Source organism: Zymoseptoria tritici, chromosome 5 (assembly GCF_000219625.1).
Source record: "Zymoseptoria tritici IPO323 chromosome 5, whole genome shotgun sequence".
Lineage (NCBI taxonomy): Eukaryota > Fungi > Ascomycota > Dothideomycetes > Mycosphaerellales > Mycosphaerellaceae > Zymoseptoria > Zymoseptoria tritici.
In genome coordinates this window covers 581,103-599,016 of record NC_018214.1, presented here as the reverse complement: position 1 = coordinate 599,016, position 17,914 = coordinate 581,103, and the positions used below count along the sequence as shown (strand labels likewise).

The following is a 17,914-nucleotide window of genomic DNA, read 5'->3' as shown; positions in this document are numbered from 1 at the left end:
TGTCAACGACAACGGGGCGAAAAGAACTTGCAACCTCCGCCTCCCTGCAACCGTGTGACATAATTCTCGACATCCGCTCGTTTCACCTCCGTCCTCACCTCACCGTCCGCTGTCTGCCCCGCCGAGAGACACTGCACGGTCGCGTCGATCAATAGACACACACGCCCTGACCCGCCGCCTTCCCAAATTCCGCCGGACCCCCATTCCTCCTCATGCGCAGCCCCACGAGATAGCCCTCAGCCGTCGCGCGCCGCATGTTCAATCCGCGACGTCCTCCTCCGTCGCAGCGACCGGCCACCCCGAGGCTCACGATATCCCTCCCGGGCAGCAATGGCCATCACATACGATGATGACGCGCCGCCCTCGTCGACTCCCGCGGGCGCCGAGCAAAGTCAACCTCTCAATCGCATGAGATGGGCCACCGTACGGAAACCCGGGCGAAAGGGCACAATCAAGAGAAGGTCCATCTTTAACCGGCACGCCGCGCGATTGAGTCTCAGCAGGCAATCCAAAGACACCGCCACGCCCGAGGCGGAAGACATTGCAGAGGGAAAGCCACCAGAAGGCCAAACACAACGGACGATATATGTTAATCAGCCATTACCCGAGTCCGCACGAGATGAACACGGAGCACCTCTACAGACATTCAAGAGGAACAAGATCAGAACCGCCAAGTATACAGCCATCAGTTTCCTCCCCAAGAACTTGTGGTTCCAGCTCCACAACATTGCCAATGTCTACTTTATCTTCATCGTCGTCCTCGGTGTATGTATCGCAATTTCAGTCATTCAGGGATATCGCTGACAGACTCGAACTTCCAGATCTTTTCCATTTTCGGAGTTGTAAATCCTGGCCTGTCCGCCGTACCCATTATTGTCATTCTCACCATCACTGCGATTAAAGACGCGGTAGAAGATTGGCGGCGAACTGTTCTCGATAACGAGCTGAATAATGCGCCCGTCCATCGATTGGTAGACTGGAACAATGTCAACGTCTCGGATGAGAAGATTGGCTGGTGGCGAAGGTTCAAGAAGGCCACCACCAGAGGTATCATCTCATCGTGGAGGTTTTGGAAAAGTCGCAAGAATGCGATGAAGGGAAAGACGAAGGGCCAGGCATACAAGGAGCCCAAACTGGATGCAAAGACGGAGGAGCAGGACGATCGCCGGATGAGCACGCTCACCACTCGTCTGGATGAAGAGGAGCGCGCACACGAGTACCGAGATGGGGATGTGGAGCTGACGCCCGTGCCGTCTCCGGGACACCGAAACAAGGAGACATACGATAAACCAGTGGAGGGATTCTTCCAAGATGGAGATCATGGACACCAGCCAGACACATTGCATGTTCCCAAGCAGGACGCGGACGGCAAACTCGTTCAGCTTCCAGTACCCAAGAGAAATTACGGCAGCCTGATCAACCCAAACAAGGAGCGGGAAGAGACGGCTCGGTTCAAGAAAGAATTCTGGAAGGATGTACGCGTGGGCGACTTTGTCCGTCTTTACAACGATGAGGAGATTCCTGCAGATATCATCGTTCTCGCCACTAGCGATAGCGACGGCGCCTGCTACATCGAGACGAAGAACTTGGACGGGGAGACTAATCTGAAGGTCCGAACTGCACTCTATTCTGGCCGGCAGATCAAGCGAGCTAGGGACTGCGAACAGGCCGATTTTGTCATCGAAAGCGAACCACCTCATGCTAACCTCTACGCCTACTCCGGTGTGGTGCGATGGAACCAGTACGATACGAAGGACTCATCAGCTCCTCCAAAAGAGATGGCCGAGCCTGTGGGCATCAACAACTTGCTCCTCCGTGGGTGCACGGTTCGCAACACCGAATGGGTTTTGGGCGTGGTCGCGTTCACTGGTGAGGACACCAAAATCATGCTCAACTCTGGAATTACCCCTTCGAAACGACCAAAGATCATGCGTGATCTGAATTGGAACGTGCTGTACAACTTCATCATCCTCTTCGTCATGTGTCTGGTCGCAGGCGTCGTCAACGGCTACTACTGGGGAAAGGGAGGCGAATCGCTGGATTATTTCGACTTTGGCTCCTACGGCTCAACCCCTGGACTCAACGGATTCATCACATTCTGGGCGGCGATCATTTTGTTCCAGAACTTGGTGCCCATCTCCCTCTACATCTCGCTCGAAATCGTGCGTAGCACGCAGGCATTTTTCATCTATTCCGACACGTACATGTACTACGAGAAGCTGGACTACCCGTGTACGCCCAAGTCGTGGAACATTTCCGACGATCTGGGACAGATTGAGTACATCTTTTCCGACAAGACGGGTACCCTTACACAGAACGTCATGGAGTACAAGAAGTGCACGATCAACGGACATCCATATGGAGAGGCGTACACTGAGGCGTTGGCTGGTATGCAGAAGCGTATGGGTATCAATGTTGAGGAAGAAGGCGCCAAAGCAAAGATGCAGATTGCACAAGATCGTGTCGTCATGTTGGAGCGCATTCGCAAGATCCACGACAATCCGTACCTCCGCGACGACGATCTTACATTTGTCTCACCCCAATTTGTAGCGGACCTGGACGGCGAAAGTGGTGCAGAACAGAAGGCGGCCACAGAACAGTTCATGCTTGCTCTCGCGTTATGCCACAGCGTCATCACGGAAAGGACACCCGGCGACCCACCTCGGATCGAGTTCAAAGCGCAGAGTCCGGATGAGGCAGCACTCGTCGCGACCGCCAGAGATGTCGGCTTCACCGTTATCGGACGTTCGAACGATGGCATTATCGTCAACTACCTCGGCGAGGAGCGCGAATACACCGTCCTCAACACGCTCGAGTTCAACTCGACGAGAAAGCGGATGAGTTCCATCCTTCGCATGCCGGATGGTAAAATCATGCTGTACTGCAAGGGTGCTGATAGTATCATCTACTCTCGTCTGCGGAAGGGTGAGCAAGCGGAGTTGCGAAAAACGACCGCCGAACATCTTGAGATGTTCGCCAGAGAAGGACTTCGCACGCTGTGTATCGCGCAAAGAGAGCTGGGTGAAGAAGAGTACCAGAGGTGGAACGTCGATCACGAACTCGCTGCTGCTGCGGTGCAGGATCGTGAAGACAAGCTCGAAGAGGTCGCCGACCGCATCGAGCGCGAGTTGACTCTGATTGGAGGCACTGCCATCGAGGACAGATTACAAGACGGCGTGCCAGACGCCATAGCTTTGCTCGCGCAAGCCGGTATCAAATTGTGGGTGCTGACCGGTGACAAGGTCGAGACTGCCATCAACATCGGTTTCTCCTGCAATCTGCTGGACAACGACATGGACTTGATCGTGCTGAAAGTCGACGACGACGATCATCGTGCGGCGGAGATTGAGCTTGACAAACATCTCGAGGTGTTTGGCAAGACCGGCTCGGATGCTGAACTCAAAGCAGCGAAGAAGAACCATGAACCTCCTGCACCGACTCACGCGCTTGTCATCGATGGAGACACGCTCAAGGTTGTGCTTCATGATGATCTCCGACAAAAATTCCTGCTGCTGTGCAAAGAGTGCAGATCGGTGCTTTGCTGTCGTGTCAGTCCATCGCAGAAGGCTGCCGTGGTGAATCTCGTCAAGCGCACGCTCGAGGTCATGACATTGTCGATTGGTGATGGTGCCAACGATGTTGCCATGATTCAAGAGGCAGATGTCGGCGTGGGTATTGCCGGTGAAGAAGGACGACAGGCTGTGATGAGTTCGGACTATGCTATTGGCCAGTTTCGATACTTGACAAGGTTGTTGCTGGTCCACGGACGATGGGACTACAAGAGAATGGGAGAGTGTGTCGCCAATTTCTTTTACAAGGTATGCTGCAACTCGTTCATCTTCTCTGACGCCATGCTAACATGACCGCAGAACATCATCTGGGTGTTTGCCCTCTTCTGGTACCAGATCTTCGCCAACTTCGACGGCTCATACGCCTTCGACTACACATACATTCTGCTCTTCAACTTGGCCTTCACGTCCCTGCCAGTCATCTTCCAGGGCATTCTCGATCAAGACGTCGACGACAAAGTCTCACTCGCCGTTCCTCAATTGTACCGCCGTGGCATCGAACAGAAAGAATGGACACAAACCAAATTCTGGATCTACATGATCGACGGTCTCTACCAATCTGTCATCTGTTTCTTCTTCACCTACCTCCAATTCCACCTGGCGACTTTCAACACCGAATCCGGACGCAATGTCAATGACTACAAACGACTGGGAGTCTACATCGTCAATCCCATTGTCGTTGTCGTCAATGTCTACATCCTCATGAACACCCTTCGCTGGGATTGGTTCATGTGTCTCATCACCGCCATCTCCATTCTCCTCATCTGGTTCTGGACCGGCGTGTATACGTCCTTCACTGCAGGCTTCACCTTCTACCATGCCGCGAGCGAAGTTTACGGCGCGCTCTCCTTCTGGGCAGTGTGTCTCCTGACCATCATCGTCTGCCTCCTTCCGCGCTTTGCCGCGAAGGCCTACCAGAAAATGTACCACCCATACGACATCGATATCATCCGCGAACAAGTTCGGCAAGGAAAATTCGACTACCTCAAAGACATTGATGCCAACACCACTTCTCCAGCAGCCTTCGCCAACGCCAGTAAGTTCGTCAACGACACGGCATCCTCCTCCGACTCCTCCCATCCGGGCATGAAAGAGCGAAAGAACGCCAACGATCCATCCGGCCGCAACACCTTCGATGAAGACATGCGTCCCATCTACCCGCCTTCCATAGCCGCCACCGCCGCCACTCGCAACCCTCGCTCTCACAACGGCTCCGACGGCACAGACTACACCGGTCACGGCCGCAACTCCTCCCTCGACCGCGCCTTCCCACCCGTCTACTCGCAGACCGTCCAACCTCCTCCCAACACCACCTCCTCCCAACAACAGCCGTCCACAAATTTCTCCCGCCCCTCCCCCTCCCCTCAACCTCCCGCCGGCGCCTTCGAGACCGCCCCCACCAGCCCGATCATCACGCGCGACGACTACGAAAATCCAGGTCAAGGCACGCAGGAAGCAGAGTATGAATTCCGAAGACCGCAAAGGCCGAGTTTCGATCGCTTGCGGAGTAGTATGGACCGCACGAGGAGTTCGTTTGAGCAGAGTCGGGATTTCACGAGCGCGGCGTATCTTGCGCGGGTAGAGAGCAGTCATAGTGGGGTGAGTGAGGGGAGGAGTCAGGAACGGAGGAGTCAAGATAGGAGGAGGAATGAAGGGCGATGATGATGAGATGGGAATAGAGGATACCCCTTTTTTGTTCTCTGGCGTTTGAGGGAGCGGAATTTTGAGAATTAAGTTGGGTGAGGGGTATTGTTAGCTTTTTGTCCGCTCTTTGGAGATAGATTCCTTTTTCTATTTTTATGAAATGCTTTGATCGGTCCTCTTTTCAGGGCGTTGCTTGAAAGACCTAGATGTATGTTGAGCCTGGAAAATGACGATGTTGGTGTCGGAAAGGTGAGGGGTGGTGCGAGAGGTGGGTGCTGGGCGGTGAGGAGACGAGGGTGGGACAATTGCAGTTTAGCTGACAGAAGTTCTAGGCATGCTTGGAGGTTCTTTACCTTCGCCTTCGCATCCGGTATTCGGGCGGAGTGGAGCGATGCACAAGTGCGGAGACGGAAGACACGATCTGAAGGTGCTGTACGTTGGCAGCGAGAGGGTTGCATCTCCCAACGTGTAATAAGGTAGCTAACGATGATTTCAGGCATGCTTGGAGAAAGATTCTCCTCCACCACCTCGACGAACCAAGTTGAAAACATCAAGAGTCGACCCAGAGCCCACGCGAGCAAGCCAAGAACAAGCAGCGGCGAAGGTTGTCGTCCCGTCCGCCCTCCCATCCTCCTACCGAGGAACATGCGACTCCTCGCTCCCATCTTCTCTTTTCCCCTCGAAGCCCGCTGCCACCCATCACATCAAACATTATTGCAAGGAGCTTTGCATCCCCTCTTGCCGCTTCCATCGTTGTCGTTCGGTGCGTCGCTTTGGCATGGCTCCGGACCGGAAGATGAGGAGTGGCAGTATCAAGCGCGACCACCGCAATTATTGGCGAGATCGCAATCCGGGTCGGGTGAAAGAGAGGCATCCGGTGCCTTGACGGGTATTGGCGCTGCGCAAGCGCGAAGCGCAAGTAGCAGCGTGGAGGCCAAGACGAAGAAGTTCATATTGATGGGTTGTTTGGTCGAGTCCGCTTGCTGAGAGTCGAATTGTGCTTTTTGGCCGGTTTGAGATTCGTTCGTGGATGCCGGCGTGTTGCAGTGAGAGCTCGAAGTGTTCGTCGATCGACCGAGGCGGGTTGTTGGGCTACCTTGAGAGTTGGACTGAGTCTGACTGTTAGACAGCGACGTAGCGCCTTCTTTATGCGGAAGCGCAACGTGTTCCGATCGTGAAGAGTCCACCGGAAGAGCACGGAAAGGCTTTGTTTCTAGGATGTTGCTTGGTCATCGTGCTCGTCGACGAACAAGGATGGCGCTTCGTATGGACAACTCTATCGAAGGTGGAACTATTTTCTGCCTCCACTTCATCAGGCGCGACAAGGAAAGAACGCTTTCCTACCTTCCCACCTGACCATCACCCCTTGTATGCCGGACACCAACGGAAAGCGAAACCCTCACACTCCACCCAACACATCTTTCGCAATCCCGCACCGAGCGTATGGCAAATCTTTCACGCCCAGCCACTACCGCCGCCATCTCCAGATTCCCAGTACCCCAAAATTGATGCAATCATTCGGAAACACAGAGACCCTTGCAAGGCCACGGCTTCGTTGGATCGTACAGAGTCACACTTGCCCCACTCACAATCACGGCTGGCGGCAGGCAATAGTGCGTGTTCCCGTTGTCTTTCGTGTGACAGTATCCAGTTGAGTCACTGGACTCAGACTGTGAGCGTTCAGTTAGAGAAAGCGTGTGAAGGAGTGGCGGAAGACAGCACAAGGAGACCTACCCCTTGAGGCGTGCAGCAGTCGCAGATATTCTTGTACTGGCATTCAGGACCCATTTGCGCTGTGGCGAATGGGATGAGGAGGGTTGAGAGGAAGCACAGTGTGGCGAAGAAGCGCATTGCGGCGAGGTGTGTTGATGTTTTCGTTTTCGGTTTTGCTTCTTTGGTTGTATGATGATGTGATCGCTGTATGCTGTAGGCGGCAAAGTCGACGTGTCGGTGTCGAACGTGTCGCTGGAGGGAAAAGAGGATTGAGTTGGGATGACCTGTATACCATGACGCAGTTCTACAAGATACCCCTGGCCATTGACCCTCGGCCGGATATGAACGGAAAGCGAACACGATCACATCGGCGCATTTTCTGTCTCACAGCTCACTCTCCGCACCACGCACAATGTCATCCGCAGTCCGCAACCCTCAGCATCTCCGCTTTTCCCTAGCACCCGGAATCTCAGCGCCATCGTGCAGTTGCCGGCGATCGACGCTCAGCCCTGACAAGGACCCTGGCAACCTCCACGTGTTGGATCCCCACCAGCCGTATCAGGCACGCATTGCTTCCCACCGCCCTTTTTGTTGTGACAGAATCCATGTGGCTTGATGTACCCTCCTGCCGCGGACTGCGAGATCACTTAGTGAACGTATCGAAGAACTGTACCGTGAGACTTACGCCGGGAGGGTAGCAACAGTGGCAGACTGGGAGGTTGAAACAGTCATACAGATCCGCTGTGGCGAGTGGGAGGATGACGGCTGACAGCCAGAGCGTGACGGCGAAGAAGCGCATTGTGGGCGATGTGTGTTGATGGCGTTCGTTGTTGTGGGTAATCGTGATGTACGCGGTGGGCCGGTATCTTTGTGACTCGATGTCGGATGTTGCTGTCGGAAGGAGGGAGGAGGGCAAAGCATCAGGCGAGGAAGCGTTGGTGATATATGGACTGAGCACCAAAGCACGAAGGACCATCTGTCTCGCGCATACCGTAATGCCGGTGAGATGCTTCCAAAAATGAACATTCTACCAACGCATCCCGCGGGTATCATACCATTCAACCGCACTGGTGTCTGTGAATCATTTCGATTCATAGTTTGGCTACGGCCTTTGCTGGGTCAGGCCTTTGAAGGCAATTTGACGTTTCCGGCCCAATGAAGACTCGAGACATTGTCGATGCCAGCCCGGAATGGGGCATCGATTGAGTCACCAGCGTCAAGGTTCTCTCTCTGCCAAAAAAAAAAAGGTGAGAAGTGATGTCCGTTCCCTGAGGATGATGCCGAACTTGCCGTGCCAGTGCAAGCTCGAAGAAATGCCAACATTTGCTCATCAGACAGGGCGTGTGACTGATCATCAGACAGGACGTGTGATTGAACTTCATCGACGGGACGCCAATTCCTGTACGAATGCTTTGACCATCCTGTGCAGCCCATGGGCTGTACAAAGCGATGCATCTGAGCGAACACGACTGAGAGGTGTAAGGCGTATACGGGATGGCCCCCGACTGTCAACCCTGCACTGGATACGAACGGATGACACTGCTATTGACGATTCCCTGATGCTGCCGGCGGAATTCCTGGGAAGGAAGGTTGTCAACGAAGCGGAACGTAGCGGATAGTATGCTTCCCATCCATTCCGTTTCCCATCCATTTTAGCGGCACGTCTGATCCAAAGTTAGCATGTGACGAAGTCTGATCGAGGAGTATCCTGCACAGACAGTGTTCCGCGTACAGGAGTAGTGCTTGCGGTTGGAAACTCAATCGATGCAGTGTCCACGCAGAAATCGGGCACTTCTCGAGGAGGTCACATTGACTGGGGATTGCTTCATGGATCGTGCAATGCCATGATGCCCCAACAACCGGTCCACGAAATGGCTACATCAACCACGCTACCAGTTCCACGAATCCCATTTCTCGTTCAATGCCCTCGCAAACAATTGTCCCGAGACCGAGCGCATTCCACAACCAGATTCTCCCGAGACCACGCACTCTCCATCACGACACCATCCTCTCCTCTCCAGTCTTGCCCCAAGCCAACTAATCTTTGTGGATGCACGGAAATCCGCACGGCCACGCACGGTCCTCCGGACTCCACCTCCTCTCCTTCAGACTCCTTGTGGAAGCGTCAACACATGACGAAACTCGGACAAGGGTAGCCCTGTCTGATCTTCGTATCGCAGTGGCTCTTCTCGGAATGACGAAGGCAGGAAAGTCAATCGCCGGCTTCAATGCAAGCAAAGCAAGGTCATCCTCGACTGCGATGGCTCATACCTTGAAGACATCCTTGAGGCCGAAGCATGGTGATCGCAAACAAGCGTCGACATCTCAAAACCACTGCACTCACGGCAGCAGAGACTTGCTGCATCCCCTGATCGTCGTACCTCCATATCGTTGAACCCCATGGTGCTTGAAGTGAGCAACACGGTTCATCTGCTGACTGACTGTCAACTGCCGACTCAACACATGTCCGACTGCTCATCATGGCAGTGGGATAAACACCGATCGGAACCCTCCGACCGGAGGCCAAATATTCCGCGGACCTCTGCGCCGACACCCTTTGTTCCCTTCGTCTTACGCGCCCGATCGCCAAGGGAGGAAACGACCCTGTCTCGTGCGCTCAAGACCTCCCCTCCCGATCGGCGAGTCGAATGGGAGCACCGCATGTTGGAACTCCAAATAGGCTGCATACGAGAAGTAGTGCTTACGCCGCCATTACAATCGGCACCCTCTCCAGAAGTCCAGGCAGGAACTGACAATTCCTCGAATTCGCAATGTTCCGCAGCTCTCGGAGTTGCCTTCAAAGACGGGCACTTGTCTTTTCGCTGTTGATCCAGAGTGTGAAGGGTCGACGCGGGCTTCAGAAAAAGATCTCGGTGGTGTCAGGCACCGCTCCAGACAGTCGTTCCGACGCATTGTTTTCGACTTGGTACGAAATTCGACACGCTTGGCTGCTGTACTCCTGCAAAGGGGAAGTCGCAGACCTCCGGCAAAGCACAGAGTGAGAAAATCAAGGCCGGCCAGGAACGGGAACGGTGCTCTTGCATTCATCGGACACACGCGGCACTGAATTCTTGTCGGCTGTACAAAAGACCAGGCCTTCCACCGGAAGGTCGACTTTTGCCTGGATGGCGTTTCAAATCTGGTGGCCATCAGGTTCGCGATTCATTGGATGGAGCGAACGGCCACTCCCACCATCTCCGCTGGATCGCCCAATTCTGACCATAATCTCGTTGCACCAGCCTGTTCGTTCGTCCGCAACGTCGAGCCCAAAGCGCGTACTTCCCACCACCCAAGACGCTCTCCAAGACACCTCCCACACCCTCCACGGCATTCAGCATCCCGATACCTCCATCACCTCTCACGGCGACAGCAAGCACGGACACCCGCAAACAGGTCCATACGTCCAATTTATCGTGTTGCGTGCCGTCATAAGGCTGATAGATACCTTTCCCCTGCTTGTTGTGGTGATAGCTGTAGATGCGATCTCTTTCGGGCTAGGTTCGAGTCGAATCATATATTGTGAAGACGATTGAAGACTCCTCGAGCAGTCTCGGGATCTTACTGTTGTGTTGTAGCAACAGTCGCAACTGTGGTGGAAGCGGGGAGAGGTCAGCCTTGTGGCTTTCGAGAGCTGGTTTAGGTTAACGCACATTGTGAAGCATGTGCCCATAGCGGATGGCAGGAGTTCTGAGAGGACGAAGAGGCCGACGGCGATGGTGGGGCGCATTGTGGCGAGGTGAGACGCGTGATGGTGTTGTGGAGAATGAGTGATGATGTAGTACCCGGCAGGCAGTAGTCATGGTATCGTTTCCTGGTGACTCAAGGAACGAAGAGGCAGAGAGCGAGGAGTGACGAACAGTGTACTGTATAACCCTCATGCCTGCCCATCGCACCTTTCTCGCAGACCATCAAAGTCCAAGACTCAGACGAGGATATCTCGTATAACAGCGGTTGGGTGGTGATAGGTGTTCTCTCGGAGACATGAAAAAGGCTCATCGCCATCGTGCCCACAGGTCATCATGGTCCGTGGATACGTCGATGCTCAGAAGAAAGTCCTGCATCTGCTGGTGCTTGCATCCGAAATGCTTTCGTGCCTTGGACCAATGGCCAGCGGAGAAGTCTCGGGGTCTGGCATGCAGTCCACGGCCGCTGACCGCGAGTCGCCTCAAAAACAGAGTGCGTGGAGGCACGCAAAGCGGCGAATCTCAATGGATCGTTCTGCGGTTCGAGGTCGCAAGCCTCGTGGATATGGCCAGGTGGCTTAGGCTTATCCCGATGCCGCAGTGACTCCTCAAAGCATACACCAGAGTGCTCGAGCTCATGTTTGAGTTTTCAATCGTTCCAGAAGGCATGTCAGTTCGTCATATAATCCTCGAGATACTAGGCCTCAGCCACTGAATCTCCTTGCACGGCCGCTCATCCGCCCACTTCGCAATAGACTTGGTGTCCCATCCGGCGATGAATTGCTGGTCTTCGGCCGTCCATTCACCATCCGTCTCCGGCTCTGGCGTGGTCGGCTCCTTTGCATCTCCGAGGCGGAACGATCGTACAAAAGTGCAACGCCGACGGTGATAAGTCCACTGAAAGCAGCCTCCATGACTGTTACATGCTGATTCGCAAGAGTCGGCAGAGACGTGTGGTGCATCGGCGGGTGCGTCGAAGCCATCCCAGGCGGCGTTGTCCCAGTTGTTTCGTCGTTGCATGGTGGTGAGGTTGAGATAGGATAATGCGAGATCACGGTATAGGAAAGGGCGCTGTGAGATAATATTAGATGGAGTGTGTCACTAGGAGTGATCAAAATGTATACCTTGAAATCGCGATGTGCCCATTCCCACCGCCACAAATCCACCATATCCTTCTCATGCACTTTGTGCATGCTCATCACAGGCTGACACCAATGCTGATCTGAGAAAGGAACGCCGTGGAGCGGATGTGGGTTCATGGATGGCCACACGCCACTAATCCTGACTTGCTCTTGCCAAAGAGCCCAGCCAAGCACAGAATCTCCGCAGCAGTCTGTAAGCACATCTCCCCAATGATTCTCGGTAAATTTGCTTCCCAAATACTCGCCGGTCGTCTTGTCGAAGTCATTCTTCACGAGTCTCCTCATAGCTGCTCGGCTAATGATGTAGCCTGGCCCACCATTTGCAAACCATACCCGCTCACCCTTGTCCTCGCGTCCTGGAGATGGGCTTCCAAAATATTGCGGTGTGTCTGGGTCGAAGTTCGCCAGCCATCGAAATACGTTGTCCCAGACGACGAAGGTGTCGCCTTCATAGAAGACGTACCACCTCTTCTCGGGCCGCATGCGCCATGCGCGGCTGATACTTAGCAAGAACTTGAACTTGTCCAGCTCCCACCCTTGTCTGCCGGTTATCTCCGGGTCCATCATAGAGCCGTTCACTGGAAGGCCATTCATAGCTTTCCAGGGAATGAGCTGTTCTTGCTCCTGATGCTCGGCGGGAAGATCTGAAATGACGTTGATGATTGGCCGTCCTTCCAGCTCTTCGTCGAAGTCGGAGAATATCAGCAGGTCATCAATGCAGGCGGAGCAACTATTGAGGGAATTCCGCGCGCGAGTCTGGACGACTCCATGGCCAACCTTTAAGACTGGCTGGATGTCGCGGAGCAACGCCTTCGGGAAATGCTCGCAGAGCTGCTCTCGCGTGGCAGATTTGGAGGTGGTGTCGTTGATCGATGTACCGAATGCTGAATATGTTCTGAATGAATAGTATTTTGAAGTCGGATTCTTTTTTTCGTCATTGTGTTGTTTTCCAGGAAATCCGATGGTCTTCAGCGGCACGTCCGTCCAGAACAGCAGGGCGATCGTGGCACTGCAGATGACTGCAATGCTCAGACATATCTGCCAAAGGGCTCTGCGCGTCATGTCGACCGCAGCTGAGGTTCGAGGTGAAAGGGCATTTCCTGTCAAATGGCGCAGAGAGCAAAGAATGAGGCAAATGAGGTAAGACGAGTCATTTATCAAAGGATGCGCAAACAAACTTGCTCTGTGGAGGCAGGTCCACTCCCGCATCTCGGTAGTGGCGCCAAGCCATGCGCGTTGATCCTCCGCCGCTTCCTCCGGACCCATGTCAAAGGATTCGCAGCGCTGGAATGCGATAAGGGCTCAAGTCACGCACAGCAAGCAAGGGATGAATGTCAGAATTGACTGTGAAATAGTATACTCACGTCGCCACATTGTCTCCAATCCACGCCGAATCTCACAGAAAGCCAGTCGTAAAGACGACATCTTCACCGGAGGCGGAAAAGTGCATCCCGAAACACACGATGGAAGCGGCTGGTAGTACATACTGAGTGCCACAAAGGGGGCCGGATAAAGAGCCTGAATTAAGCGCCGAACCGCGTCGTGGTCGCGTGGTGATTTCGTGAATCGGGTTGTGCAGGATCATGGCCCTGATTGATTTGACGATTCGCCCATGGGGAGCCGCTTGCTAGTCATGAGCAAATCTGCTCTTCGACCGTGGCTCACGGAGGCAAGCCGCATAGCATAACGGCATCAAGCATCATCGTAGCCTTATAAGCTTGCTGAACAACGTTCGCAAAGAAATTGGTTGAGATGAAAAAGTTGGCAGATGATGGAAGAAAAGGGAGCGAGCCGGCTCCGAGACGTTCATTCATGCTGCCGGGCGGGCCGAAGCGACCGCGCCGGCGCCAAGTTTAAACACAAATAGGCCTTGCCTGACCTCATCCTCGAAGTACGGCCGCTTCACAGCCAAATCTTGGGCGTTTACCGCACTTGTTGATGTATTGATCCATTCGGAGATGTGGCCGGGTAGAGGAGCAGATCAATTGACGCGATGGAGGCCGACTGGAATGAGGCCACCCGGATAGGACTGTCGAGCCCGGTTCACAATGCTCCGCCATCTCACCTCAGCGCGTTTGCTTTCGACCCATTGCAGGAATTGTTGTGGGCTGGAAACGAGCATGTGAGTCGAAACCATCGCGTGCTTCGCTCCAGCGACCACACGTTGAGGGCGCCGAGCTTGTGCTGATCTACCATCAGGGCAAAGTGACGTCTTACTACGGCACGGAGTTGCAAAAGTACACATCGTATCGAGGACATGTCAGCAGTGCTCCTCGAGGCGCTCCAGGAAATGCTCCGATTAAACAATTTCTCTTCTGCGACAAGGGTGTGATCACAGTTTCTTCGAAAAGCATCCACATGTCCTCGCGCCGAGGACTTGCACAATGGCACATTTCGCATGCTGGTATGACCGACCTGCGATGCATGAGCTTCACCAGTCGAGACGCCGACGAGCTCGTGGTTGCTGGATGTCAGTCGCAGATGTACCGCATCGATGTTGAGAAGGGTATTGTCACCGAGACGATCACGCCTACGAACCCAATCCCTTACACCTTGATGAAATATGCCAGTCAACACATATGCGCCGCATCTCACGATGGGTCTATTCATCTTCTGGACCCGAAGACATTGTCATCCGTCCACAGTTGGAAGGCATATGCTGGCACTGTCAACGATATGGACGCGAGAGGGGATTACCTTTTGACTTGTGGATGGGCGCAGATGCAGTATCAAGGTCTTGCATTGGAGAGATTGGTGCGAGTCTTTGACTTGAAAGCTCAAAAGCCGGCTCCTCCAGTTCCATTTCAGTCCGGTGCGGCGTACGTTCGGCTGCATCCAAAGCTGACCTCGACATGCATCGTTGTATCGCAATCTGGACTTATACATTCAATCGACATACAAAACCCAGACATGCCCTCAATGCGATACGTCAACTCCTTCGATGTCCAGTTCGCGGGTCTGGAACTCATGCCTTCTGGAAAGGGATTTGCTTTGGCGGACAGCAATTCTGATTTGGTTCTGTGGGGATCGCCATCGAAGCTGCAGTTCACCGAGTACAGCAGACCGACAGAGTTTGCAGATGCGAGCGGAACATCGAAACATCTAGATTGGTCTAACGACGTGCCTCTCAACATGATCGGGATGCCGTATTACAGAGAGACCCTGCTTTCTGGTTGGCCAAACAGTCTGCTTCACCAGGTCGGCATGCCCGCTGCCCGACCAGATCCGCTCGAGAGCACCTTTCGCACGTTCGACTATGGTAGAGTTGGGCCAAATCCGAGGAAGACCCGTCGTAACGAGGCCGCCAACCCAAGAGCCCAACAAAAGCTCGCAGATCCTCTCGCAGCACCCAAATTCCTTAGCGAAAAGCCTCGCCCTGAAGATGCGGCTGATAAACCTGATCGACGAATGAGCGAAGACATCCTCAAGGCACTGGACAACCTCAAGCTAGACGGTGCAGCTGCTTCGGACGTCAAGTTTCTCTACCGGATCGTCGAAATCAAATACAGCAAATTCGGAGTGGAAGATTTTGACTTCCGATACTACAACAAGACGAAGTATGCCGGACTGGAGACTCACATTGTCAACTCCTATGCGAATTCGTTGCTACAAATCTTCCGATTTACAGCCGTGGCGAGAAATCTATCCCTTCAGCATACTGCGAAAGACTGCAGGCTGGAGAACTGCCTCTTTTGCGAGCTCGGATTCCTCATTGACATGCTGGAGAAAGCAAGAGGGCCGAATTGCCAAGCGACCAACTTTCTCCGAACACTCAGCAGACAGCCCGATGCTGCCGCACAAAACGTGCTCGAAGAGGTCTCCACAAACACCCCACTCACCACGATGATGCAGAATTTGAATCGCTTTCTGATGCAGCGCATGGAGGACAACTTCAAATGGGTCGCGCCATCTCTAGATCACTTCCATCTTGCGTTCGGCACCATCGGGCTGGACTTCACCCAATGCGCACACTGCAGCTACGAAAGCCGCATGGATAAGGTGTGGTATAGTCACGATTTATATTACCCACCCAAGCCGAAGCATCGCAACATCCGCCAGTACTTCTCACAGATATTGAAAGGGTCGATTGAAAGGCACAGTCAGCACAGGGGATGGTGTCTACGCTGCAATGGCTATAAAGGCATGGTGTCGCATCGAGCAATCCACTGCCTTCCCGCAGTCTTGATGTTAAACGCCGCCATAACAACACCGGACTCACGCCAGCTTTGGGGAACTCCAGGCTTCCTCCCCAGAGAAATCGGCGTCATCGTCAACAACGGACGCTTCTTCTGCTACGAAGGACAAGACCTGCAACTCCACCTCCAACGGGGCCAATTTAACATCACCGTCTACGAACTCGTCGGCATCGTAGTCGACGTCAAAACCAGCGACAACGAAAAATCCCACCTCGTCGCCACCATCGACGTCGGCCTAGCCGACCCGGACCCCACCCAAAAGTCCAACTGGCATCTCTTCAACGACTTCCTCGTCTCCAAACTCCCTCCAGACGAAGCCCTCCACTTCAACCCTCAATGGAAACTCCCTTCCGTCATAACCTACCAAGCCAAAACCCACTCCCACTCCCTCGACTCCACCTGGAAGTCCTCCATCGACCCCGCAGTCCTCTACCGCAGCCCGACCCAACCCGCCCTCTCCTGCCGCCCTCTCACCCCTTCCACCCCGCTCACCGACCCCTCCACAACCCACGTCGCCATCGACGCCGAGTTCGTCCGTCTCCTCCGCGAAGAAATCGATGTCGACGCTACGGGTTCCCGCCGCATGACGCGACCTGCCCGCAGCGCTCTCGCTCGCGTCTCCGTTCTGAGGGGTGCAGGCGAGGATGCAGAACTCCCCTTCATCGACGACTATATCTCCATCGAGGACCCGATCGACGACTACCTCACCCGCTACTCGGGCTTGCACGCGGGTGATCTCACGCCCGGACAATCCCGCTTCGAACTCGTCTGTCTGAAAGAAGTCTACAAAAAACTCTGGGTGCTGCTCAACCTCGGGGCGGTATTCATCGGACACGGCTTATCCTCCGACTTCCGCATCATCAACATCCACGTCCCCGAAGCGCAAGTCATCGACACACAAGACCTCTTCTCCCTCGGCTCGCGCGGTCGCCGTAAACTCTCCCTTCGATTCCTCGCCTGGACGGTGTTGGGGGAGGATATCCAGCAGAGTGAAGAAAAGGGACACGACAGTATTGAAGACGCGAGGACGGCGCTGAAATTGTGGAGGAAGTATGAGGAGTTTTTGGAGGCGGGGGTGTTGGAGAGGATTATGGATGAGATTTGGTTGAAGGGTCGGGCGACGGATTTTAAGGTGCCGGTTAAGATGGTTGGAGAGGGAGGGACGCCGATGTCGAGTGCGCCGGGGACTCCGGCTAGGGGGGCTGTGAGGATTGGTGGGGTGGAGGGGAGGAGTCCGGCGAAGGGAGGGTGAGTGAACTTGGTGAAGGGAGGAGGTCAGTCAGGCTTCTGGGAAGAGAGGTGATGCTCGAGGTGATGAAGATCAGAGTAGGCTCACGCAGATCGTGAGATGAATGCTATTGCTTTTAAGAGTCCTGTATTCCACCCACCGGGGAGCCTGAGGCTCAAAGGAATAATGTAAAGGTCGAGCCAACGAAGTCAGGATTAAGCTCTTTTGGGAAGGGAGGAAGCTGGAGACCCCAGATTCTTCTCCAGACCCGCGTTGCCGCTCACATTTGACTTCCTCATGGCCGAAAAGCGCGAATGCACCTACAACGATCGATGATGACGTTGGAGGGAAAGCTACTGGAGGTATTGTTGTCAGCTGAGGCTTATGGTGGACTTGAGCAGAGATACCGCAACCCTAGCGGTGAGGACACTCAGCTTCGTCACACGCTTGTAGAGGTGTTGTCATTCGCATGTGAATGAAAGCAGAGGATAGCATTCGGTTATGACCGAGCCTCGAGCTTCCAAGCCGAACTGTTGCCGCCGAGCGAACTGTTTGCCAAGCAGAGCAGGGAATATAGTTCTAACCCTTGCAAGCGTCACAGCCGCGTGGTTGGCGCGGCTCAAGGAGGAGGCTATGAATAATCGAAACGTGACAGTGTTGCGACCTAAGACGTCTGAAAGCTGAAGCTGCCCCGCCTGTGGAATGACGTCCGTTCTTCGAGGTCTGATGCTCGGCTCGT

At 54.2% G+C, this 17,914-nt stretch overlaps 4 protein-coding genes across 4 annotated transcripts; 2 read left to right on the top strand and 2 right to left on the bottom strand.

The window, feature by feature from the left end:
- Positions 1-330: 330 nt before the first annotated feature.
- Positions 331-5,388, top strand: MYCGRDRAFT_71826 (aminophospholipid-translocating P4-type ATPase; the record flags this gene model as incomplete). Its single annotated transcript, XM_003852682.1, has 4 exons — positions 331-765; positions 822-3,818; positions 3,870-4,859; positions 5,022-5,388. The coding sequence occupies 4 exons, from the start codon at positions 331-333 to the stop codon at positions 5,229-5,231; spliced, it is 4,632 nt and encodes a 1,543-aa protein (XP_003852730.1).
- A 637-nt stretch (positions 5,389-6,025) lies between these two features.
- On the bottom strand, positions 6,026-7,725 carry MYCGRDRAFT_93045 (uncharacterized protein; the record flags this gene model as incomplete). Its single annotated transcript, XM_003852040.1, has 5 exons — positions 6,026-6,322; positions 6,803-6,883; positions 6,948-7,210; positions 7,612-7,637; positions 7,697-7,725. The coding sequence occupies 5 exons, from the start codon at positions 7,723-7,725 to the stop codon at positions 6,026-6,028; spliced, it is 696 nt and encodes a 231-aa protein (XP_003852088.1).
- A 3,562-nt stretch (positions 7,726-11,287) lies between these two features.
- Positions 11,288-12,813, bottom strand: GTR (glucosaminyltransferase; the record flags this gene model as incomplete). The annotated part of the gene is made up of 2 exons (XM_003852039.1): positions 11,288-11,680; positions 11,734-12,813. 2 exons carry the CDS (start codon positions 12,811-12,813, stop codon positions 11,288-11,290), a joined length of 1,473 nt encoding a protein of 490 aa, XP_003852087.1.
- A 931-nt stretch (positions 12,814-13,744) lies between these two features.
- MYCGRDRAFT_93043 (uncharacterized protein) lies at positions 13,745-17,511 on the top strand (the record flags this gene model as incomplete). The annotated part of the gene is made up of 3 exons (XM_003852683.1): positions 13,745-13,873; positions 13,951-17,195; positions 17,442-17,511. 3 exons carry the CDS (start codon positions 13,745-13,747, stop codon positions 17,509-17,511), a joined length of 3,444 nt encoding a protein of 1,147 aa, XP_003852731.1.
- Positions 17,512-17,914: the final 403 nt, after the last annotated feature.